Source organism: Myxocyprinus asiaticus, chromosome 3, assembly GCF_019703515.2.
Source record: "Myxocyprinus asiaticus isolate MX2 ecotype Aquarium Trade chromosome 3, UBuf_Myxa_2, whole genome shotgun sequence".
Lineage (NCBI taxonomy): Eukaryota > Metazoa > Chordata > Actinopteri > Cypriniformes > Catostomidae > Myxocyprinus > Myxocyprinus asiaticus.
This window is the reverse complement of record NC_059346.1, coordinates 10,637,382-10,663,316: the sequence shown is the minus strand read 5'-3', so window position 1 is coordinate 10,663,316 and position 25,935 is coordinate 10,637,382. Positions and strand designations below refer to the sequence as shown.

The 25,935-nt window shown below is 37.6% G+C and overlaps 2 protein-coding genes across 5 annotated transcripts in view; one reads left to right on the top strand and one right to left on the bottom strand.

Moving 5' to 3' along the window:
• Window positions 1-9,207, top strand: part of LOC127425457 (guanine nucleotide-binding protein subunit beta-like protein 1) — a 42,014-nt gene extending 32,807 nt beyond the window's left edge. For both annotated transcript variants that reach the window (XM_051671496.1, XM_051671486.1), the window contains 2 exons: window positions 50-259; window positions 7,955-9,207. In XM_051671496.1, the coding sequence (XP_051527456.1) occupies window positions 50-259; window positions 7,955-8,221 (477 nt within the window). In that variant the 3' untranslated portion in view covers window positions 8,222-9,207. The remainder of the gene's footprint in view (window positions 1-49; window positions 260-7,954) is intronic.
• Window positions 9,208-13,379: 4,172 nt separating this feature from the next.
• Window positions 13,380-24,854, bottom strand: LOC127425383 (T-box transcription factor TBX1). Of its 3 annotated transcripts, none has more exons than XM_051671315.1 (8): window positions 24,242-24,854; window positions 22,470-22,860; window positions 19,905-20,006; window positions 19,392-19,563; window positions 17,851-18,006; window positions 16,053-16,120; window positions 15,677-15,777; window positions 13,380-14,433 (listed from the first exon to the last, which is right to left on the bottom strand). In XM_051671315.1, exons 1-8 carry the CDS (start codon window positions 24,426-24,428, stop codon window positions 14,051-14,053), a joined length of 1,560 nt encoding a protein of 519 aa, XP_051527275.1. In that variant the 5' UTR covers window positions 24,429-24,854; the 3' UTR covers window positions 13,380-14,050. The 3 variants fall into 3 exon arrangements, with proteins under 3 accessions (XP_051527275.1, XP_051527284.1, XP_051527295.1); XM_051671324.1 differs by having other exon boundaries at window positions 22,470-22,809; XM_051671335.1 differs by lacking the exon at window positions 24,242-24,854 and having other exon boundaries at window positions 22,470-24,230.
• Between the last annotated feature and the right edge of the window lie 1,081 nt (window positions 24,855-25,935).

Below are 25,935 nucleotides of genomic sequence, written 5' to 3'. Positions count from 1 at the left end.
CTCAGACTGTGCTACATTGTCCTTCCTCTTTCGGTCTTTCTCTCTGTAGGCAGATTCTGGTCCGGTTCTGTGTGCTGGTTATGAGGACGGCTCTCTGGTGTTATGGGATGTTTCCAATCGCCGTCCATTCAGCTGTATAAAGGCCCACCCTGAGCCGGTCATGTGTCTAGACATTGATTTACACAGGCAGAAAGGCATTTCAGGGTCTTCAGAGAAGATCCTCCACTCCTGGACACTTGAAAACCAGCAAATTCTTCAGGTCAGAAAAGCCACAACTCACACAGTCTCACATACCCTCCTGTATACATTCACACAGGCCATGTACATTGATATTTAGTGAGGGACAAATGGATAAAAAGCTTACAGTCAAACTGCAGTGCACCTTACTGACCTCTGCCTGCATCATCTTGGTCAAAGTATGGAATACACTCTTAAAATGGAATACATAGATAATAAATTAATTTCAGCCTTCATTAGCCAAATAACATAGGACAATGCATCTGTTTGCACTTCTACAGTTAATTCAGGATGTAAATCTAAGACTTTAGTCATTAATCTTACAGTTAATACAAAATCTTTTTATTTAAACACTGGCCCCTAACACTTAATTAGTTTACTCATTTTAAATCTTGATTTGAACTACACATAAATAACAAATATTGGCATTATACTGTATTCATGCTGTTTAGCCAGAGGGGAACTGGCCCCCACAGTGAACCTGGTTTCCCTCAAGGTTATTTTTCTTCATTAACCAACATCTTATGGAGTTTTGTGTTCCTTGCCAAAGTCGCCTTAAGCTTGCTCACTGGGGATCTAAATATAAATATTATTTACTTATTTTTATTATATATTTTAAGGTACAATTTACAGTCATGTTTTTTTTATTTTTTTTGTTAAACCACACTATTATGACTCGAAGACATTACTATGTTACAGCTTTTTCTGTTAAAGTATAATTTTCTGTAAATCTGCTTTGAAATGTGTGTTGTGAAAAGCATTATACAAATAAAAATTACTTGACTTAATGCGAATGTAAATTCTATAAGTTATCATTCTATATTTAGGGAACACAAAAGTCACTTCTACTTCCCCAAACTCACGATGGTTAACATAGTGATAACCATAACAACGTTTTGACGTCTCATGGCTGAAAACAGGATTTTAGGCAGAATATTAGCCTCAGTCACCATTGACTTTCATTGTAGGGAGAAAAGAGCAGCGTCAACATTCTTCAAAATTTCACCTCTTGTGTTACATGGAAGAAACAAAGTCATACAGGTTTGTAACCAACATGAAGACAAGTGTTATTTTTGGGTGAACTGACCCTTTATGCACTTAGAAGAGAAGTCATTTTTATTTGTATAGCACTTTTCACAACACACATTGTTTTAAAGCACCTTTTCAGAAAATAATGCTGTAAAAGAAAATGCTGCTGAAGCCCTCGTCCTATTTAAATGAATAACGCAATTAAAAATTATGCCTTAAATTATTGTTATTGTCAAGTGACAACTTCCTTTATCTGCAGTGTGTACGTGGCCGTATATGAAGGTATTTGGCTAGAATAAAGTTTCCACAGGTCTGCGGGGTGATAAATCAGACTCTCTTTTACTTTAGATTGGCAACTCAGCCACATTGTGATGATGTCATAGTGTAGCTCTGTGCCAAGTTGTGCCTCCTAGACAAAAATATCTCTTCTCCTACAATACTCTGTACATACATATGCTTTTAAATTTACATTTATGCAACATTCTTAAAAAAAAATGAGCTTGCACCGGAGCCGTGCTTTATCTTGCATAACACTTTACTCATCTGAAATTGAATGCCTCATTAGCGACTATACTCTCCACTGATTTCAGGTCTTACAGATTCAGTATATTTCACATTCGTCCAGAAACTCTGCATTGAAAGGGTCTGATATACAACACTCCTGCCCTGTGCAGGGATTGTTGTTCTTTCCAGAGTCTTTTACACATGAATGGATGAATTAGAAATATTCCCAAACCATGCTCCCTATTTTGTCTAGCTTGCTAAATGAATCTGCAATAATACTGCAAGGGCATTTTTTCAGAATTTCTCAAAATAGGCGCTAGATGGATGGTTTGGTTTATTTTGAATGTTGAAAAAAAATTGAGTTAGAATGTAATTCTTGGAGGGGAGTGCTTTTAAAAAAAGAGGGTTTGGAAAAGATGTGTGCTGGGGATTTTAAATTATCCCGAAGTGCAGCGCAGTGTGACGTCCAGACAGCCGCTGCGAGCTCTTCCCACAGAAGTATTTTTTGTGTGGCGATAGTGCTGGGGTTATCTGCCGGGTGGCTGCTCCTCTCGCTCGGCCCGCTCGCTTGCTTGATGAACGACCCATGAGAGGTAATAAAAACATCAAAACCTTGCAGGCTGCTAACCAAACAAAAAACACATCTGCAATAAAAGTAACAGTAGTTCACAGTGGGAGGCTTCACGAAAGGCTGAGGAGAGTTTGTGCAACAAGGCCTGAGACTTCACTGTCCAAACCATAACCTGCTGCTGAAATCCAGACACTGTGGAGAAGGTGCTGCAGGGAAACTGACAGTAGTCCTGACAGAAGCAGGGCTCAACAATAAGGATATTTTACCACTGGCCCTGTTTAGCCAGATCTTTACTTGCCCTGCCAACATGTTCACTGGACCCACCACATATATAAAAAATAGCTATTTTTAGCAGCATATTTTATATTTCAGAAATGTTTTTTGTGTATTTAGTATATTTTTCATTAAATGTTATTTATTTATTTATTTAAAAAAAAAAATCTTTAGTGCTATTCCTTAAACTTAATTAACACTTGCTGGAAAATAATGGCTTGTGGTGAAAAATATTACTGATTAGAATAACATTTTATGGTAACACTTTATGATAAGGTTCCATTTGTTAACATTAGTTAATAACAGTAGTTAACTTGAACTAATAATGAACAATACTTTTAAGCATTTATTTATCTTAGTTAATGTTAATTTCAACATATAGTAACACATTTTTCTAATCAAAAGTTGTATTTGTTAACATTAAAAAATATTTTTACAGAATTTATTAATGTTGGTTTAATATTAACCAATATTAAGAAATTCTGTAAAAATATTTTTTTTTATTGTTAGTTACGATACCTAATGAATTTGCTAATGTTATTAAATAGAACCTTATTTTAAAATGGGTAGCACTTTACAATAAGGTTACATTCGTTAACTTTAATGCATTAGGTATCATGAACAAACAATTAACAATATATTTTTTACATCATTTATTAATCTTTGTTAATGTTAGTTGATAAAAATACTATTGTTTATTTTTAGTTCATAATGCATTAACTAGCGTTAACGTATAATTTTAATACAAAATATATATATTAGTAATGTTGAAATTAACATTAACCAAGATTAAGAAGTGCTGTAATATTATTGATAGTTTTTCATTCATGTTAACTAATGTAGTTATATAATAGTAATAAACACCTTATTGTGAAGTGTTGACAATATTGAGTATATAACATAACATTAGAGGTTTCATAAAATTTTAAGTGTTCTGATTTTGTAACTCAACACACGTTTGCTGGAAAATTATGGGATGTGGTGTGAAACATTACTGTTTTGTTTATAATTTTCAACCAAATCTAACTGATGCTTCCAAGCCTATCACAATTTATTCTCACAATTTGCAATTTTGCAAGACTTGGAATGTACTGCGAACATGGAATGTATTGGAATGTAACTTTTTCATTGGCAGTTCCGTCAACTGGCCTGATAATCTCTCACACTTTCCCTGAGCCATTGGGCCATCCTTATTTTGGAACCCTGCAAAAGCCGCAACAGAGGTGGAGACAGGGAACCAGTTTTTTTTTCTCAAGTAAAGATAAACTGCGATTCATCCAGAGTGGCTTGCCGATCTTACCACTCGTTCATGGTTATGATTGCTGTGGTGGTGGAATTTAGCAGCCGCATCTGTCACAGGCTTGACTAAGAGTAATTATGCTTGTATATCACTTTGCATGTGTGATTGCCACAGTATGTCTGTGTCTGTGGGATGCCTAAAAGAAAGAAGTTGGCCAATCAAGATTTGGCTTTTGATGAGCTATGGGTTGTTGGCGGTGCTCCTATCTATTGACGGATGTAGACTGACAAGATCCTAAAGACTGCGATGGTTGGTATGTATGCGCGCGCAAAGATTAGTGTAAATCAGGCATGGCTGTCTGTGCATGCTGTCTGAGAAGTGCTGACAGCACTCAGAGGTGGATCTCTCCATCTCTTGACATTTCAGTCCCTGCATTCCTACCACCCTCCTCAATTAAATGGCCCTCCTTTTCCCCACCCATCCTGCACCAGACAAGGCTCCATGCTTCAGGTATCCAGCATCTGTCAGCACCCCAGTGGATGGATCAGGCTGTCCAATCAAGTGGTGTTCTGGAATGGGGAAGTGGAATGGCTTGTAAATTCCCACTGAAATTCCTTTGTTGTCATCCACATTATTAAATATTGATATCTCCTTTCCCATGATATTGCACCGAGACGTTTTTACTCAAGTGCATACTCATGTATAGCTTTAAATTGGATAGCATAGGTTTTAAAAAAGTTGTGATTTGTAGCACGATTAAAAGCAAAAGGGTTGTGTCCTAAAACCCTGTCGCAGGAAAAGGCAAACACACCTCTCGCCTGTACTGGAACGTCAGGCTCAAGTGGACAAGTGATGAAAACTGGTGTCTGTGGATCATTGTAAAGTTAGTTCTGCCTGCCAAGTTCAGGCCGACGAAAGCTACATAGGTGCTGTACGTCATCACACACTTTGAACATCCTGTTGCTGCCAAAAATCGATTGTAGTTACCTTTTAATTGACCTTTGTGTAGTGTAACCAATAAAACGTCTTGACCTCCAATTGTGCAGCAAGTCATTGCGTATTATTTGTTGCATTGCTGCCAAAAATTTAACATGGTTAGCTTTTAGAAATCGGTCTTCAGTTAGATAAAAAACTATTAAACGTCTTAAGTTCGTCAAGTGTAAAGCAAGTAATTGCACACTCTTGTCTTGTTGCATTGCTGCCAAAAATGTATTACAGTTTGCTTTTTAATTGGCCTTCATGTAGTAACCAAAGAAACCAAGTGTACTGCAGGTCAACACTTTTGTCCTGTTGTATTGCTGCTAATAACTGATCGTAACTAGCTTTTTAATTGGCCTTCTTGTAGTGTAACGGAGAAAATGTCTAAACCTCCAGACGTGGAACAAATCATCAAACATTTTGCATTGCTGTCAAAAATGTAACGTAGTTTTTAAAATTAGCCTTTGTGTAGCTTCACCAAGGAAACGTCTTGACTTCTAAGTGTGTTACAAGTTATCGTACAGTTGTTCCGTTGTTTTGCGGCCAAAAATTGCACATAGTTAGCTTTTTTATTTGGCCTTTGTTTAGCGAAAATAGTGTATGCTTTAACATCCAAGCATGCTACAAATCATTGTACACTTTCGTCCTGTTCCATTGTTGCCAAAAATCAGTTGCATTTAACTTTTTAATTGGCCTTCATGTAGTTTAACCAAGGAAATTCTTGAGCTCCAAATGTGATGCGAGTAATCGTTCACTTTCATCCCATTGCATTGCTGCCAAAAAAATCCAACACAGTTTGCTTTTTAATGGCCTTTGGTAAGAGAAAACAGTGAAATCACTTATCCTCCAAGTGTTTTGCAAGTTATTGCAGTTGTTCTGTTCCATTGCTGCCATTTTAATTCGCCTTTGTTTAGGGAAAAATTTTAAATGTCTTTGCATAATTTCATCCTATTGTATTTCTGCCAAAAATCAAACTTAATTTTTTAATTAGCCTTTTTGTATCAAAACCATTTAAATGTCTTAACCTCCAGTCCACCACTTGGCCTGTGGCAAGCTAGGGCATTTTGAGGTTTGTTTCTGGTTAATCGTCGATGGAACTGGGTATATATGTACAGTGCGTGCATAGAGGACCTTTTGGTAAGTATCCCCATCAGGAAACAATATTCAAACAGAGAAATGAAGGATAGTTCTTAAAGACTGATCTCTTTGATGTCTAGAAGTTCATTGTACAGGATCTGAGCCCATGGAGAATGGATTCCGTAAATGAAAGTTAATGATCTAACCACTCTCAAACTCCATACTACTTGTAGTACATTTGATAGATGTTCATTATGGTGTACACTTTGTGCGTGCAAGCGATACCGAGATTATATACTCAGGATTTTCAGTATACAGAAAAGCTTTCAGTTTGCAATCCATACACATCTGAACAGTTTCAGACTCCAAGGAATAGTGAAAGTAGTTGTACTGATAAAGTAGGCAGAATGCTATCTGACATTATGTAATTTTGAACGCCTTGTAAGTCACCGTCCTCTAATGGTTATTCCACGATACAGGCCTCATGGCTCACTTTTTAAACACCCATTTACCTTTTTTATCACTTTGCTGTGACCTCTTAATTAAATTAATGTATTTTCCTGACACAAACTATGGGAAGCATAGCAAACACAGACAGACACATTAACCCATCATTATCAGCTCTGTAATATGGACCAGATGGCCATTTAGTTTAGGCATACCAACCTAAACTCGGAGCGATTCATCTTTCTCTCCGGTCCCTCTTGAGCGCAACACGCCACCCCGTCTCTCCCTTTCCCTTTGTGGGAAAGTTTCAGCCCATGTCTTGCAGGTGACATCACTGCTGTGTTCCAGAAGTCTGATTTGGTTTCTATTCAATATTCTGATATAAATAGGACAAATGCTCAAGTCAAACATGCAATTTTTCCTTTTCCGTAAAAGAGTGATTTAGGCTTTTCATGGGACGGTTTTTACTCGTGGATTCTTCAATCCGCTCGGGTCGGGAATACCTGACTGGCTTATGTCTTCCACATGCAGGAGTGAATGGCTCTGATTTTCCAAGCAGAAACAGGACCATGCCGACAAATTCTTCACTGTCTTCTCCTGCATGAGAGCCATTAGTCTCTCTGGACAATGCTTATGAAGTCAATTTTATGCTGTCCAGTTTGATTCCAGCATTGGGAACAGATGCCTCTTGCAGAGAGACAATACACACACACTTAGCACACGTGTAGAACCTGTGCGTCTCTCCAGGAAATACCTCCAGAATGTCCTCAAAGGAGAGGGGCCACAGATAATGAGCTCTCAGTAATACTTTATAATATGTCACATTGTTGCCTATTACTTAGATTTATCTGGTCTCTTGGCCACCGTAGATCACAGAAAGCAAGGAAAGGGTAATCTTTAGCCAGCGAGCAGTACAGCATTTGGTTTCTTGCACTGTTGACCAGACCTTTCAATTTAAATGTAATTCACTATAGACTGTTAAAACGACAAGTGCTTACAAACAAAGATTTCAGCAAAATGGCCCTCTCTTACAAGTGACAAAGGTAACATACCCTGCCCCTACCTCCTTATACTCCAAACCAAATAGTATTTCGCTCGCGCCCCTCGTGCTTGAATGTTTTACGGCCGATGATTGAGGCGCTGGAGTCGTGCATGGATTTCCTCTGCCAGGTTCAACAGCTATTTAGCTGTTCATTTGTGGCTCAATCATCAGATCAGCTGAAGGTGGCAGAGGGGAATTGCTTTCTCTCTTTCCCCTGTTCTTTTTATGGATTTAAATGTACTCTCGCTCAGATCATTAAACAACAAGCTCATTTGTTTCAGTTAAATAGTTTGTGTATTGCAAATTTAACCGTAATTCATTCTAGCCATCGGGGATGAATTATCAAGCGCAGTGACAATTAGCATGAGGTGAGGCGAGATTCATTTTGCATCTGATATTCAATTTATGCCTCTACCTCCATGATTAAATTGTAGGAATATCAATGGGGGCATTTGTTAATTGGTTCTGCATTCTCAAGTGCCGTCTATCATGGGTAATTTGGATTTCTGTCAGCCTTGTCCAACAAACACTGATCCTGACTTGTGTTCCCTCACAGATGCACAACTCCAGTCATCTGACCAATCCTGGGGTCTCCCAGCTGCGTATCCGTGCAGATGGCAAGATCCTAGCAGCGGCAGGCTGGGACAACAACATCAGAGTGTTTGGCTGGAAGAAACTAAAGCCACTGGCTGTTCTACAGCATCATACTGACATGGTGAATAGTGTGGCCTTCTCAGAACACCAGGACACCCAACAGAGACTTTTGGCCGCAGGGTCCAAAGATCAACGGATCAGTGTGTGGTCTATATATAGAGAAAGTTGAGGCCTCCTTACCTTTTCCTTCAAACTTATTGTTGCAAATTACTCAGACTATATTTACATACTTGAGCATGGCGCTAATATATTTTCTTTGAATGAAAGCGTTTCAAATGCCTAAAATAGTGGCTGACTGCCATTTAAAGGCGGGCCTACAGCATGGTCTCATTTAGCAGGACTGTCATTATTTACATGTCCTAAGACTACATTATAACACCCTGTTATGTGTTTTACCCCAAATGAACAAGCTTGGCTTAGTAAAATGTGTTCATTGCAAACCAAACAAAAGCAGATCATATAAACATACTCCATCATCGTGTTTTGTTGCAGTTTGTCACAATGGACGATAGTTTTATTGTCAAAGGCACAGCTTAAACCATCCACTCTGATCTGTTTGCTTTACTGCAGGGTGATGTGCTTCAGTAGGCGTGTATTTACACTTGAAGTCGCACCTGAGCGGCAAAGTAATCCACCGCTGTTTTTCCCAATTTGTCTCAGAGTTTAAGATTGCCCTCTGGACTGACCTGCATATATCATGCAGGGTTAATCACAAGGGCTCAGGCAGCACCGACAGGCCTGTTTGTTAGAAAGATTCATTGGACAAGTTTCGGTTCATTCTTCCCTTTAAGTGCATGAGCTAATGAAGGAGACTATTTTCAGTCTGAAGACAAGGCTGACCTTTGTGTTTGGATGTGGCCACAGGACAAACTGGTTATTTTTGCATTTATTTCCTTTGCTCTGTGAATGCTGGACAGCTCACTCACCAGAGTAGTTACAGAAATTAATTTCTGGTTTACATTGTAATGTTTTTCTTTTTGGATTATTTTTCTTTTATAATATCTTGTTAATACAAAGATTTTTACCAACACTTTAGGTAAACGGATATCTAGCGTTGTTTATACTAATTGTAAATTAGGTTCTTGAGTGGTCGGAAAACATTCAAAGACAGCTTCATTAATACGTTTAGCTTAAATTGTTCATTTTAATATTCATGCAATAAACATATTTTCATTTAACTCATCATGATCTTATTTAACATCATGCAGAGAATTTAAGTGGATATATTTTTCAGTGTGTATGGTAATAATAGCCATCCATGGTACTAAGCTAAGTGGGAATCCATGCGTCTAAAATCCATGGCGCTAGAACATCAAATGGCTCACAGCCGTTCTGCCCCATAAAGCTTGTGTCTCTAGGGATGGACCCAGACTGGAATATCACATCAAATGGTACAGGAAGCTCAGGGAACTTGGAGGCCATCCTTGTAAAGGAAAAACAACAGCGGGCGAGTCGCCGGCCAGAGAGGAAGACAAAACAGTTCATTTCACAGTCTGCCTAGTCATTAGCTCACTCCTTGTCATCTGTGGACCCTTACGTACCTTTGTCCATGACCTCTTTGGAGCTTGTCTGATTGGTAATCACTTCCTACTTCTGTGGACTTGGTGGGGGGGTCCTTTCCGTCCATTTTGTGAAAAGCACACAAGCGTCCATTGCTAGAGATTTGGACTTATATCTCCCAAGTCAATGATAGATCACATAAGAAGTCAATATAAGCAGAACCTCGACATGGGCCACTGACAAAAACCTGTGGCTCACTGAACAACAGACACATGCCTCTCTACTGCTCCAGGGGTCAGAGGTCATCTGACCATTCTACAGCAGCTTAAACAAACTCACATTCACCCACAATGGACTCTATATGTCTGTGTTACTAGATTAAAGGATACCCTTGGGTTCCTATGGTTAGACCAGTTGAGATGTTAGTTTTGTAAAACACATAATAATCCCAGGTAATCATGTCTAAGGGAACTGAACTTTGGATAATGTAAATTATTCAGTGTTGGTAAGCTGATATGAAAAGATTTTGGTATTCAGATATCAGCAGGAATGTGATCTGTTTACATACACCGATCAGCCACAACATTAAAACCACCTAATATTGTGTAGGTCCCCCTTGTGCCACCAAAACAGTTCCAACCCGCATCTCAGAATAGTATTCTGAGATGCTATTCTTCTCACCACAATTTTACAGAGCGGTTATCAGAGTTACCGTAGACTTTGTCAGTTCGAACTAGTCTGGCCATTCTCTGTTGACCTCTCTCATCAACAAGGCGTTTCCATCCGCAGAACTGCCCCTCACTGGATGTTTTTTGTTTTTGGCACCATTCTGAGTAAATTCTGGCACCAACAATCATTTATGCAAATATCTAATCAGCCAATTGTGTGGCAGCAGTGCATAAAATCATTCAGATACAGGTCAGGAGCTTCAGTTAATGTTCACATCAACCATCAGAATGGGGAAAAAATTTGATCTCAGTGATTTGGACCGTGGCATGTTTGTTGGTACCAGATGGGCTGGTTTGAGTATTTCTGTAATGGCTGATCTTCTGGGATTTTCACGCATAACAGTCTCTAGAATTTACTCCAAGTGGTACCAAAAACAAAAACAAAAAAACATCCAGTGTGTGGCAGTTCTGTGGACAGAAATGCCTTGTTGATGAGAGAGGTCAACGGAGAATGGCCAGACTGGTTCGAACTGATAAAGTCTACAGTAACTCGGATAACCGCTCTGTACAATTGTGGTGAGAAGAATAGCATCTCAGAATGCTATTCTGAGGTGCGGGTTGGCGCTGTTTTGGCGGCACGAGGGGGACCTACACAATAATAGGCAGGTGGTTTCAGTGTTGTGGCTGATCGGTGTATTCCTACCACTTGTTGAAAAAGGCGCGAAAACGTGAAACACGTGCACATCTGAGGTAAACATATTTTTTTCTTCTTTTTTTTTTAAAGGCTGGCTTTGGTTGTGCCAAGCGAAAGAATTGTACATAAGATAGGCTTGTCACAACAGATGTTCCAGATGCGACCCATTGCCAGATGATTGGCGATCTCTTTTCTTAACTTGTGTGTGTTGTATGTACTTTGCGCTTAGTAAGCTGTCAGGTAAGAAATGTCCGTGCGCGGTCAGTTACACCAGTAGTCTCAACGTATTCTCTCACCCTTTTAAATAGGTTTTCATATAGGGCCAAGTTATTTTCTGCAAGAGGATTTTGGTATTTATATAGGCTATTTTTTTTTTTTTTTTTTTTTTTAAATAAAACAAACGCGGCTAACTAATCGAAAATGTCAATGTAAGTTCAAGCTTTTTTTTAACAAAAAGAATATTTACTAATTGCGAAATTAAATTTAAGCCACAAAAAGAACAATAATGTATATTTATATTGTTAATTTTACAACAGTAGGGCAAAAATTTAACTGTTGCTTTGCCTAAAACTACAATTATCACCAAACCATTGGAATGCATAGGCTATTAAATTTAATATATATATATATATATATATATATATATATATATATATATATATATATATATATATATATATTTTTTTTTTTTTTTTTTTTTTAAACGAACCTCTAGCCTTTTAAATCATTTAAACTGCGTACAAAAATGTAAAACCATATTTATATAAAAACGTATTGCGTATTTACATGCACACCTTTACTATTTTTTCGAAATAGATATTACAAATTAAATGATTTCATATTTTAGGTTATCTTTTAGTATTAATATTTCTTATTTCTTAATATTGTTTCCATTAAAATATTTTTTTATCGCAAGTGTTGACATGTTTTGCATCTATGCCCTTGAAATGCTGAACAGTATGGCTTACACATAATTACTCCGATCTGTCATAGTATTTGCCTATATTTTCAAAGCGCGGGTATTTCCTGTGGGATCAAACAGTGTTCCAATGCTGAAGTTCTCACGCATCGTTTTGAACTTCAAAGACAGACGCAATTTTCGGTGTATTCGGTCCATAAATACTCATCATTTTTAGAAGCGGTCATTGTTGGAAACAGCCGTCAATCTTCATTCAGCAATGCAGGTATACAGGTTGCGCGACCGTGGGCCCCATGTCGGCCCCTCACATCAAGGCGAAGCACCACCAGAGAAAATACAGATGGGTAGACCCCTAACGGAAGAGCCATGGGTCCCGGTGTCCCCGTCTTCCTGACGGGCCAAACTCATTACCTCTGACCGGGAACAGGCTCACGCGAAGGGAGGCCCAATCCTCCAAACGGACTCTTCCTTCCCCAAATGTACTAGAGAAGGGAAATAACATGCGCGCTTTACTTGAAAAGGATGTATTGTTAAAAGATTTTATTACAGTTCATCGTAAAGCTAGGATGAACATATACTAGGCCTATAAGATTAACTATAGCCTACAAGTCTAAACAAGAAATTGTTGCAATAATAAAAACAAATAAAATATATATATAGCCTATATATTTTTAAATACAACTTTTATTTTCAAATTTGTGCAGTTGTTGTTAATTTGATGTTTTCTTTTATAATTCGACGTTAGACTACCTTGGCAGGATATTCAGCTTTATTGAATTACCATTTGTTTTGCGTAAAAAGTAATGAAATCCCCATTAGAGTTTCATTTACCTGTTTAATTAAACACTATTAACGCAATACAAACGCTGGCCATAACATGTTGCTATATCCCAGTGCATGCAGTTGTTACCTCAAACTAAAAATTATACGACCAATTAGTCGTTCCTCAAATGGCTGGAAACATTATTTAACCTTTGATACTCAAAATAGTTGTTAGCTGTCAAAGGTCAAATGGTGTGCAAGCTTTCCTTTCCTCTACCATGGGATTACCTAAATCACTTTTGTAGAGAAAAGGTAAGCAATTAGCACACTGACTTTAGCCAAGTCTTTGTGGTTAAAGTAAGCATTAAAAGGACTCTAAACCTTTTGGGGAAAAAATAAAAATAAATAAAGATGGCATTGAGATGAAAATATTAATCTGGCCAACCAAAAATGACATCATCTGACTTGATCTTTCACATTGTTTTTGGTTGGTTTGATGAATATTTTACAATCAAAATTGTGCACTTTCTTTTTACTTTTAAAGGAGAAATGTCTGTTATTAAAGTGGCAATAATGTTTGGAAGTCAGAATGGGCCCAAACTAACAATATCACAATTTCTGATTTGTTAATGTCTAATTCCTTTCAAAGTTAAACGTGTATGAGTCCAGATGAATGAAAGAATGGAAGTGTATTCGCCCCCCTCAAAATGAGGCTTTATGAGGTTGAATTATATATATAGCTTTTTGTAAAACTGGAGAAGAATTGAAAACAGTAATGGGCATGTTCAAAGGTAAAATATGTCATTTTTATTTTACAAGTTCAGCACAGTCATTCTGTTATTTTTTTTATTTGAGTTGCTTTAAGTCAGTGCCACGTTACAAGCTTCACGGACCTGCTAAAGGTGGTCTAGCATTTTCAAAAACAATTCATTGTCAACCAGGAAAAAAAAATACAAAATTCAGGGCATTTCAGCACCTTCAAAACAGCGCAACATGCAGATATTCCATCTATCTAGAAGCTCGATGGCTCAAGGGTAATATATAATTTATGGCTTTTTAAAAGCAAAAACAAAAAGTGCATCCAACACAAAAACAAAAAAACAAAAAATCAGTTCCAGTCTGTGATAATGCATTATTTGTCTAAAAAAGTATTTCCCCTTCTTGTTACTTTGAACACTTATACTGTGGTTTCCAGGTCTACTTTTGCCCAGGTATTGTTCTGATTCTCAGTTCCCAGGCATGCCAGAGCTAATGCTGGGTCCACAGAGCTCATCCTTAAGTTCCACAAGGACATTTCTCCCTTCAATAAATATGGCAGTTTAGCTTTCTGTGTGCAGTAGCCACTTCAAAAGATGTGCCTAACCCAAAACTCGTGCTTCGTGAGTCTGGGACACAAAGGTATGTGTGTTTTTTCTTTATATTTTGAGGAAACCCAAGTGAGTGGTGGTTCTGTCATTATCTAGGTCCATAGTCGTAATTAGTCGACGCGCTTGTCGCAGAGTACATGTTGGCTGTGGTGGGGTTCATGTGGGGGTGGTAACCGTGGCTTCTAATGCTCGGTGAGGGGTATGGAGACGGCCTGGTTTTGGCTCCCAGATAATGTTCATAGGTGGTGGGGTACTTGTATGGATGGTGGTGCAGGGTGTCTGGTGGTTGGGGGTGTCCGTCGAGGCGCAGTTCGTGGGGTGGGCTGCGGTGGCCAGCTGTGAGGGGCACAGCGTGTAGGCCACCAAGGACAGGAAGCGCAGGGCTGAGAACTCGCGACATCAGCTGGTGAGCTGGATCAGAATGGAGGGGAGTGCTGCTGGGGTCACGGTCATATTCTCGTCTACTGTCCTCTGTGTTCAGGACAAAAAAATAATCGTTTTAGGTGTAAGTTGTTAAACAATATTAATACATGGTTATAACCAGGTGTATGTGATCATAGATGTGTTTTTCTTTGGATTATTTCAAACAATCAAACTGCTGATTAGAGACATGTTTGTGCATAGACACACATTAACAGTTGAATGGTTCTCTAAAAACTACGTACAGTAGGTGGCCAAACAATGAGTTAGAGACCTGTGAGTTGAGCTTGAATGGAAAAGCAGTGTAATTTAGTTAGTTCGTCAAATGAGATGTGTTGTGGTTGATTGACAGGATAAGTCATAAGTGTCCTTCTGCCAAAGAGGCAAATTCTCACAGGAAATCATTTTACACTGAGCGCAGGACTGAAAAAAAAAAAAAAGCTCTGTGTAGAGATTTCAGTCCAAGCATGTCCTCCAGGCATGCAGCTGTTCAAACCTTTGTGTATTGAAATTTGCAGTGCTCAACTAGACAAATGTAAATGTTTTGCCCACTGGAACGTAGATGCAGAGAAATCAAACAGACTGGATCCATTACTTGACTAAAAATCCTAACTGCCTTTATTTGGGCCTTTTGTAAGTTCTAGTAGATTGGCCTTTGTGCCATAACCACAGATTAATACAGTCTAATGTTTATGTACAATATATTAGTGTGTGTTCCTGAACTAACTATATTATCAGTAATGAGTATGAATGTGTATTCAAACCCATCTCATGAAAAGTCGTAAGAATAGTACAAGATGGCGAAATCCTACTTTGACAAAAGCGTATTCCTAGACCAACGCTTCCCTAGTCTCGTTGTGAACCCCAATATTTACTTTCTTCCATGGTACACAAAATGTATTGCGATGCAATTGTTAACCTAACTAAATAAATTGTAAATCCTTACCCAGACCCTAAACATGACTATTTTCGTAATTTAAAATGCCCTGTTGTGTACCATGAAAAAAAAGAGAAGTTTTCAGGTTTTGACCGCACATTCGTGAGACGTTTTTCCTAATTTTAACCACCTAACCCAAACCCTATACCTAAACCTAACCATAAAGTTGAAACCCTTACCATGATTTTAATTTGAAAATAGGGTTTGTTTTCCAAGCAGGTAAGGAAATATCCTGGTTTTCACCCTTTTTTACGTATTAGTATGAATTTTCTCAACAATATAGTTCTAAAGCTTTTTGAATGCTTATGTTGTTTTTGTACTAAATTAGATTTTGTTAACTGTGCTTCATATACAGACCTTTCTCTGTGCCATTCTGCTGTGGGGGAGTGGACATGGGGTTCCTGGTTCGAGCAAATGCACTCATGATTTGTAAAGAGCCAGGCCTGTGATTCCGGGGCCTGAAAAGTAGACGAAATAGAATTAGTGATGTGCACTCATATACATAGTTTTGCAGTGTGTATGAATAAGTGCTTTGTCAAACAGTATAGCAGAACGAATCAAATTTCAAACACAGTAGTGCTTCATATTTAATGTACTTTTCTAGTTTGTATATTTAGCATTACATTTTGTAGGACAATATAAAGATAAATGGCACATTCCTTATAATATTTCCATAAAATTTCCCCCCATAAAAGTATGTAGCAAAAACACAGAAGCAAATTGAAAAACTCACCAGTCCTCTGGATCGCAGTCCCTGAAACCCTTGGCAAATGGATTGCTGGCAATTTTCAGTTGTGTTATCTGAGAGAGAAAGAGTGAACATTTTGTTACTTGGGTTGCCAAATGATTTATTGACCTCAAATATTGTTAATTTATTCTTATTCAGACAATGAAATTGTTTATACAGGTAATCATTTCTCAAAGTCCATTCCAGAGTGTGTGTTATTATAAGGCGTTTTTAAATGGTAAACTCATTTTTCTGCGATGCTACGCTCCAATTAATAGCGTATACAGCAACTTTAATGAATGTGAAATAGCGTAGACGCTTGACGATTGTATTTATATTAACATGCTTAAACACTTATTTCTAGACAGATTGAAAGCTATTTATGTTAAATATCAAGGTGCGCCGTTGTGCCTCTTGGCTGTGGAAAAGCACTGGATGAAGATATGTGTGCGTGATTTTCCGGAATGAGTTGAAAAACAAATGTAAAGCCCGCGGTGAGAGTTGGAGATCAAGAGGTCAAACTGATAGAAGACAGAGCAGGAAAGACTGATGAAAAAAAGAAGAAAAACACTGGACAGCTGTGCGGGAGCATCAGTCTGACACCACAGTCTTTATTCAGCACTCAACTCTTTTCTAAAAGTCAAGTGTACCTTTTTAAAATGTATTGTATTTGCAAATATGTTTTGCTTTTTATACATAAAATGACTAGAGCTGTGTTAAATATAAGCGATAAAAAAAAAAAAAAAAAATAGCTCTTGCCACTGGGGGGCACCAGGAGGCAGTGCCCCCTCAGCCAGACCACTGTGCCCCCTCTGTCAAAATGTTGTATTTGAACCAATTTTTATTTAGTTATTGTCTTTTAAATGTGTTTTACTTTTTTTTTGCAAGCCTAAATATTCAACTAAATTGTAAAATAAATTAAATTAAATTAAGCAAATTAATCCTTAAACTATTTGTAATGAGTAATTGAACAATTCAGGTGGAAGTTGGGGACAGGAGTTATGCTGTCTGGCCAATTGACTGCTCTCTTCTTAATGAGAGAATTTTTTTTTTCTGCCATGTAATTCAGTCAGAGCTCAAAGGCTCAAAGGCTAAAAGAAGGGAAATTGATTTAAGAAATTTTACCTAGGGTAAGGATGAATGAATGATGTAGCTAGAAAGTGCAAGCATACGTGGAGAGATGCGGTCCTCAAGACAAGAGTTTTAACACCAGCACTCGGTGAGTTCAGTTGTTCTAATTGTGAGTACAGAGTATTACTAACTTTTGCTGTGTTTTGTTAATGAATATAAGTGAAGTTGGCTTAAACGTTATTTAGGTTGATAAATGGATAGACGGGTTAAACATTATTTTCAGCAATGTTAAATCTTATGGTAAAGTGGCAAATCTGTGCCCCCTTCGAAATTTCTTGCATTGAAAATTAAATGTAAAAAGTCATGAAAATTGGTAATTTAAGCTAAGTAATAAAAAAGTTCTTACATTTTAAAGAAGTCTTGTTCAAGTCAGTTCTAAAAATATAACCAGCCCATAATACCCTATCTTGACTTTATTTCTGCAATATTTTTTTTCTCTTGTTTTAATGAACACAAAGTGTTATGATTCTACACAAAACAATATAGCTGCTCACAGACCTTCAGTGTAGCGCCATATTTGATTTTTGACGGTAATTAAAACGAGGCTGTGAGCACTTACAGTCTCTTAAATGGGCTATACTCGTTGTTTAAAGCGGCGTTGATTGTTCAGTTGACTATATATATAAATGACAACAGGAAAAAGTAGTAATTATCGTCAGAGATGAGGACTTACTCTGTGATTTTGATATGCGGTAACGGCGGTGAATCTGGTCTCCTCAAAAACAAAAGTCTTATAATTTTCCTCGGCGTATTTCTCACTGTCTTTCCGAGGATCTACGTATACCACGTGGAATCTGGGCTGGTATCTGTGCATTGAATTCAGGATTATCTGCAATAGGAAAAGAGTTTCACATGATTAAAAAAATGATGTCATTGTAAATCACTATTAATTATATTACTAAACTAATCCTACTTTGGTGCCATTTCGGCTTTGAAACTTTTTAACAATAAAACGTACTTTTACAAACAACCTATCTTTATGTTTTCATCATTGAAGGGATATGTTAGAGATTTTATTAATAGTCATACTGTTCAAGCTAAATGAAATAATAATAATAATAATAAAAAATAAAATAAAATAATCAGATGTCCATCCAGTTTACATCTTTTAGCCAGGGTGGAAAATAACTGGGTGGACATTTAGTGAAAAAAATGAGCCACTACATTGTCTGTGAATGATATCTAGCAAACATATTTGTAAACTTATATTGATCATTTTATTTCCGTTAACAAATATATTGAAATGTTCAAATTACATTCATTTCCCATATATGTTCCCAGAAGAGGGTGGACATGTTATGCTTGACCACATATAACTAACACCACAAAATAAAGGAATAAATAAAACAAAAGAGTTACAAACTTCAAATAACACAAAATAATTTAGTTGAATTGCTGATGTCCAACTCCAGTGTGTGTAATGTCATTTCATAACATATATCTTCAATTAAAGGTCATAGAATCATGACATAAGAGGGTGGACAATAAATCAAGGGACACACAAAAAACCTGATGCAGCTCGGGACATAAGGAAATGATACCGTGCAATAGTTGAAAATTATTTCAATTATATAAATTGAACTGTGTGTCACATTATAAATTGTCATAATAATTTTTACCAAGCCTATTAAAATTGTAATCGGGTGAAATTAAACTATATATATATATATACACACACCACAACTTGTACTGGGGACTTAAATGTCACCGAATTTAATTGGCCAATTACATGCCTCACTTTAAGCATTCTTTTCGCTTAAATTATGCTAATTTTCTTTCATATTTACTCATTTACATTAATACTCATCAGGGACATTTACAATTTAAATATTGTTGTAATGTAAAAATGTGATTCTTTTAAAGTAAAAATAATCTATTTAACAAGCAAACGAATAAAGGTTCTAACGACAATTAATCATGAATTAATTCGTTATTAATAATTAACTACGCCTTTAAATTATGACCGTATACTTAACTTCTAAAATTGTAGGCCTAAATTCCGAACTATTTCCACTTCTAAATCATTATATACACGAATAACGCCATTAATTACTGCATTTAAAAATGCATTCTTGTCACAGAACTAATTTAAGGATATTTACTCACATTCTTCCACTGGTCTGTGCTGTTCTCTAATAAATATGAAAGATGACAACACCTCAATACCTCAATATTCAAAAACATAGAGTAGGGCCGGCAAATAATAACACCTACGTGTCCATTGTCGTCCAGCAGATTGTTGGTCAGTTTTAGTTTATCGAAGGAAACTATCTGTTTCATCCACTGTGCTCCTTTGGCAGGTGAGTCGGGGTGGTAGTGCACTCTACCTGGAGTCGCTGGGTCAGCTTTCCCAGCCACCAGCCACGATGAACTGTGGAAGGCATACCTTTAACATAGGGAAGAGAATGGAAAACTAACTCAGTGCGCCAGCTGGAAAGGGACACATTTGTGGTGTGCTGCTCTGTAACAATTATAATAACTTTAAACCATTACGCATTATTGCACGATTCAATTATATTCATATTTGAATGTGCATGAATTGAACTGATTTGTTCTTCTTAATGTTTTTTTTAAAATAAATGTTTAATGACTGTTACTATATACAGGCTACTATTGCTGTTCTTATCAAATGCATAGCACAACGTTTATCCGTAATGTTTCAGTGTCTGCAATTAGTAATTTTTGGTGGCATGCGTACGCGTAGTACATAGTGGGCCTATGCCATACCTGTATCGTTTATCATCCACTGGTAAGAAATCCATCAGGAGCATGTAATCTGCCATTGGGTCCATTCCAAATATTTTGACTTGAAACGTAGGAAACATTCGCCTGGAGAATGCAGATAGAATCCATTTGGTTATTGATATTAAGGTTTTGCATTTATGAGTAAACTAATCAATTGCAGTTTCTCTCCATGCAATCAAGATAAATCTTTCGATACCAAATTCCCAAGTTTTTTTTTTTTTTTTTGTGCAAATCTTGCTGATAATTTTGGCGTGAACAGTTTGTTCATGCATTCTTATTTTGGCTACATATTGATATGAAAATAAGCCTTTCGTAAAACTATTTTTCCATTTAGGCCTACTGTTACGCGCAGGAACTATCTCCAGCACACTTCATCATACCCACTATGAAGCATCTCTTACACACGCAGATAAGGCTACACACAACCATGCATGCATTTGTCTCCTATGCAGCACAAACATACCAGGACGAAGTTGTTGTCAAAAGCGGATTGACAAAAACTTTAAACTGAAACCGTAGTAAGCCTCTTTAAATACAAAGATACCTTCTTAAGCTTAGGCAGACCACATGTTGCATAGCAGTGAAAGTGATACTGGAATCATTGTTCAGTGAACGTGAGTGTCTTTTCAGGGTGCCAGTTGTGGATAGGTGAAGCTAAAGTAGCTTTTAAAGAGCCTTCCCTAGATCCAGTGTAGCGAGAACCATTGGAATGACAGATGACCTTGCGCACACACACACACGGGCAAGCGGACAACCAGCATAAAATATATCACTATGACTTTTTAAAATATCTGTTTCTGCCACAACTGCCACCATTTGGCATCGAGTATGGCGCAAATCATTATGAATAAAATAGGCCATGTGTCATGAATGAACCTTAATAATAAAGTTTTTAAAATATTATATTCACAAATAAATAGGCTATATAGCAGTTACAATGTATCTGTACCAGTGCTAAGCACCAACTAATTCCATAAAAGTATGCCATCTCGCAGATGAATATACTGTAGAATGCAGAATTACTTTGTTGTCATTGTTCAGAGTACAAATACGAAGCCAGTGAAATACAGTTAGCATCTAACAAGTGCAAAAAGTAATACAATGTAAAATCATATTATGCAAGGTGCAAATTGGCAATGGAGTATGTTGTTGTTTTCCTTTGAATAAAATTCTTTTTCTAGCATGTTGATATACTAGAGGTCCAGATTATTGTCTTTTTCTTTTTTTTCCCCTCTCCTGTTCTTTTTCTTTTTCGTCTTAACTATAGTAATATAACCAATAAATACCTTGCCTGTTTTGCTGACCTTCAAATACGCTACAGATCTGAAATAAATTGTATTGTCAGTTACTTTCTCAACTGCTCTGTATTTTGCCGAAATGCAAGTTTCACGAAAGTTATCCTTTATTTCGAAAAATGTATGATGTAGCCTATTCAGGCCTGCAGCAATCTCCTACTACTGCATGCTAATTAGTATGGGTAGAGTCGCTTGTAAAATCGTGAAAGAAAAACTATAATTCAGTGCAAATGTTTAGGCCATGAGTAACTTTTATGTGCAACATCTGTCTGGAGGCTGTTATAATATTAACGGATGAGTGTTCCTGCAATGCTACCTACTGGAAGAAACTCCCAATTTGTTCAAACAATCTTTGAGTTTTAGTAGGCCACAGCAGCTGCAGGAAATTAACACTAAACTAAATGAACGGTTCATATAGGGGTTTAGTGACCTCACTGTCAGCATTTCAGCAGATGCAATGCTTTTAAATAAGGGTAAATGACTTAATCGTTGTTCCCTTTTGCCTTTCCCAGTGTGAATTTAATTGTAAAAAATAAAAATAAACAAATAACTAAAATATAACATTACATGTTCCTTTAGCCTTATACAATGCTCCTTTCTGGCTGAGGCCTGGTCATATATCCAAATGTGTATGTGCTCGCGCGCACATTTTGATTATTATCTTAGTCGTATAGTATATGATGCATGCATTTAATCATGGCCTTCGACATTCACCTGAATAAGCCACTACAGCTATGCAATTGCTATTGAATGGTGAGCAAAACATGTTTTAACGTTATCTCGTGCTATCTGCTTATCCTGTCTTATCACTGAGTAAATACACACAATGAGCTATTTACACTCAATTGTAAATGCCCATTATTGTTCTAAGCTATTGAACGGACAATAATATGATACATTTATCTTCCCCTGTACAAGTGCGTTTGAAGGGCTTTGCTTAGCTTCACGCAAGATTTTTTTTTTTTTTTTTTTTTTTTTTTTTTTTTGGAGTGACACTTTTAATTCACTAACAAACTTTATAATGTTTAACAGGTCAGTAATACAAGTACATTAAAACATGAATATATTTGAATCAAAGTTACATTACATTTCTAACTATATTTAAATGTAGGCTACATTAATGATCTGTTAAGCATTATATATGTGTTAATGCTATTAATAAAGTGATTATATAGTGTTACCTTTTCGTAATTAAAAAAGACAACTAAATGTCAGCGTATTTAAAGTTTAGTATAGAAGCCTGTCAACTCACCTCCCAGCTTTTGTGACAATCATTTCAGTTCCAAGTTGATTAAATTCATCCCAAAGCGCCTTCATTTCCAACTGTACATTAATATTGGCCACTTTAGGGTTCTTTTTCACCAGCGTTTTATTCGGCGTTGAGCTTGACGACGACGAGGAGCAGTTGGATGTCCCGGTGTCTCCCTGCGTCGGGGCCTGTGCTGGGTTGGGTCCGGAATAGTTGTAGCCGTGCTGGGCTGCAGGGCACGGTTCGAACTGGCTTTCATGATGGCTGTACGGATCCCCAGGGGAAGGAGAGAGATGGTAACTCCCGGGCGTATTGAGACTGCTCAGGCTGCTGGTCGTGAAGGCTGCAACATCGCAAAAATGGGACAGCTGCGTCAGCCACGGGCTTGATATTGCTGAAATCATTCCAAAAATTGGATTTACAATTTGCGCTGCACTCGAGCTCAAAGCAAAAATGTAAAAGTGAATGCAAGGGTTCGCCTATGGTTATCAAACCGAAAGTAATTGTACGATGTCCCCAAGAGATTAAACGCTGTTCCTCGCGTTTATGGGAAATTCAGAGTATCCAAGAACTTTACGAACGATGGTCTCCTAGGTTAACACATTGGGCGTAGCTTGCTTAAGATGAAAACCCCGCTCAAGAAATGTCCCTTCTTCGCTGAATCTGTAAAAAAAAAAACAAAAAAAAAAAACAAAAAAAACAAAAAAAAAAAAAGAAGAAAAAAAAGAAGAAAAAAAAGAAGAAAGAAAGCCGCCTTTCTAAACTATTTTAGTAAGTTTAAATTGATTACCGATTACAATAAACGCATGCGTATACGCGCTCCGTTGATTTCAAAGGGTTGCGTGCTGAACTGTTTCAGGCGGCCTCTCTCCTGCACCACTGCTGTAAGCTACACTGAAATCCAGACTTCTCTCTTATCTCTCGCATAGGGCCTCCCCTTTGCGATAAAACCGGTTCTTATTTCTATTTAGATAATGAACTGCAGGTAATGTGCCTTTCCTCGCCTTGGGACGAGACTGATTGACAGAGAAGTGCGCCCCTTATAATGGGCTTTCCGGCACCCATTTACTTTTGGCTAAGTGTATCGCCCACATCACCCTCCTCTAACAATAGACTGGTTAGCTGGCACAGCGGAGAGTAAACTTTTTTTTTATTTGCAAAGCAAACACCCGCGCAACAAGGACAAACAAAGCAACGAATGTCACGGGATGTTCATTGGATAAGCGAAGACACAACTCTTCGGTCCAATGTTATTTCCTATTATTCACAGATTTGCGGTCGGTTTTAGGCTATCTGTGACACTGCTCGTTTGACAGAATCATGCTTTTGTAGCTACACTTGGTTGGAGGTGGAATCAGAGTTATTTTCTGACTTTTCTGAGACTATTTCTACCACGCGCGAATTTTGAGTTATAGAGTTAATGTTTTATTCTGCAAGTTTCTGTTATCTGGGGACCATGCAATGGCTGTTTTATACGTGCATGTAACATCGAAGTTGTAATATGCAACTTTGAACAAACTGTGTGCTTTTCTACAAATTAATGTGCGGAAAAAACAACAACACAACATTTCATTTATTTTATGCATTAGGCGTAAAATAGTGAATGGAGAGAGCATGCTGTGGTGAATATGTTTGTATTAAAATATTGCGATGCACGTGTCTCTGATGTGGCATTATCTGAAAGTGTCTCGACGCGAAAGTGCTGTACGCGTCAAGTTAAACAAACTGCGCGAGCCCGACAAATTACAAGGTTGTTGTCAAGATCGTGTCCGTACCTTCCATCTCCCGCGTGACAGTGCTGTAATGCATTTTAAAGGATCCGGAGCAGTTTTGCGCCACTTGCTTGTCCAGGCCAATGCCGTGTTTGTCAAATGTTGCGTTTCCTGCTTGCTCCCTCGCTGAAATCAGAGAAGCAATACTGAAAGCATTTGCCTTTGGAGAAAGGGGACTGCTGTCGTCCATAAGCGAGAAACCGAGTCAAGGAACGACGTTTCCCCCTGTACTCCCCCTTCCGAGCTATTCCATGTCGAGAATACAGACAGTTTAAACAATAACTCGAAGTTGCTTTCGTTGGGAATGGGCCTTTTGGCGATGTTAGTGAACTCCACTGTTTTCAAAACAAACTATTCCCACGGAATTTGGCAAGGCATGGTCGGCTTCATATGCTCCAATTAAAAAGATCTGCTCGTACACGTCCAGCCGTGTTAAAACATCGTTCTTCCACTAAAAAAAAAAACATAAAAAAAAAAAAAAAAACTTTTCTACAGACGCGTTGCCTGGCTGATGTCATTAGGGCTCGATGGAGAAGAGCTACTGCGGGAAAGAATGTCAGAAGCGCGAGCTCCACGCCTCCTGTGCACGGCTTGGGAAAAAAAAGTGTGCACGATCTCCGCGGTGTTTTATTTGAATAGGACCTTGTCAATCACGGAACCAAATTTGAATTCACGGGCAAGAAAAAAAAAAAAAAAAAAAAAAAAAAAGAAAACGTCACGAGGATGTCCGGCTTCAAAGTGCTGCAGTTTTATAGCAAATTGTATGTTGTGCATTTCCCCTGGTAGTGGAAAACATTGCATAGTCTGAATGTACATTGAACTGCATGCAGACACTCTGAACTACTCAGTAAATGAATCCAGCTTTGATTCATGGGTACAGTAACTATACAATTTGTTATTCTTACACATTTTGCAGGGTCTGAAATCCCTTAATGTGCATTAGGACAATGACCTTGCAGACTTATAATGCATTTATACTTTCTGCTCGAGTCGCATTCGTGTCTTTAGTTGTAATTTCTCTAATGCAATCAACAATCCACCAGTCCAAAGTAAGTGAAAAATATTTAAATGACTGATGCAATTCGGCTGTTCTCATTGGGAAGTAACGGTAAGCCAGACATTAAATGCTGGGTTAAAATGTTTTCCTGTTTGCAAACCAAGTCAACGCAAGCAGTCAGAAAATGACCCAAGTGCACGTGTAACGCAAGGAGTGCAGCGCGTGCCTTTGGCACTTGACCCTTCTCTCTGGTATACAATATCTAACTGGTTATCGGCTTTTCAAGGTTCATAATTAATGAATAGTAACAAAAGTTGTTTTGTTGACCAGCAGCGATAGCAACCGGATTTAATCTAATTTACACTCGGTCGATTGAATAACAGGCAAAAGCAACGGGGCACTAATGAGATAACCTAGTTAACTACACCACTGTTTTCACTGCAGCTTAACACTATTTGTTTTTGGATGTTTATCTTACTCCTAGCATGTTATCTGTCGTAAAAAACAAACGTGATGGTTTCTTTATATGGAAAGAGTTGATACGTGGGCTGTTAATTCAAATAATAATAATTAGGCTATTATAAGTTAGTTTTGAAGCCAATTCCTGGTGGCTTTTCTGACAGTTCAATTCTTTAACACAGAGGCTACATGGCACTTTAAATTTCCCTTTTTATATCCCTCCGATTAATAGATTTTGATG

What these genes read in the sequence shown, in the direction of transcription:
- LOC127425383 (XM_051671315.1), bottom strand. Translation starts at nt 24,428, where the DNA reads ATGGACGACAGCAGTCCCCTTTCTCCAAAGGCAAATGCTTTCAGTATT. An exon ending in TGCTGGACGACAATGGACAC is followed by an intron (nt 18,007 to 19,391) that starts GTAGGTGTTATT and finishes TTCCTATTGCAG; the next exon opens with ATAATCCTGAATTCAATGCA. An exon ending in GCAGAATGGCACAGAGAAAG is followed by an intron (nt 14,434 to 15,676) that starts GTCTGTATATGA and finishes TCCTGAACACAG; the next exon opens with AGGACAGTAGACGAGAATAT.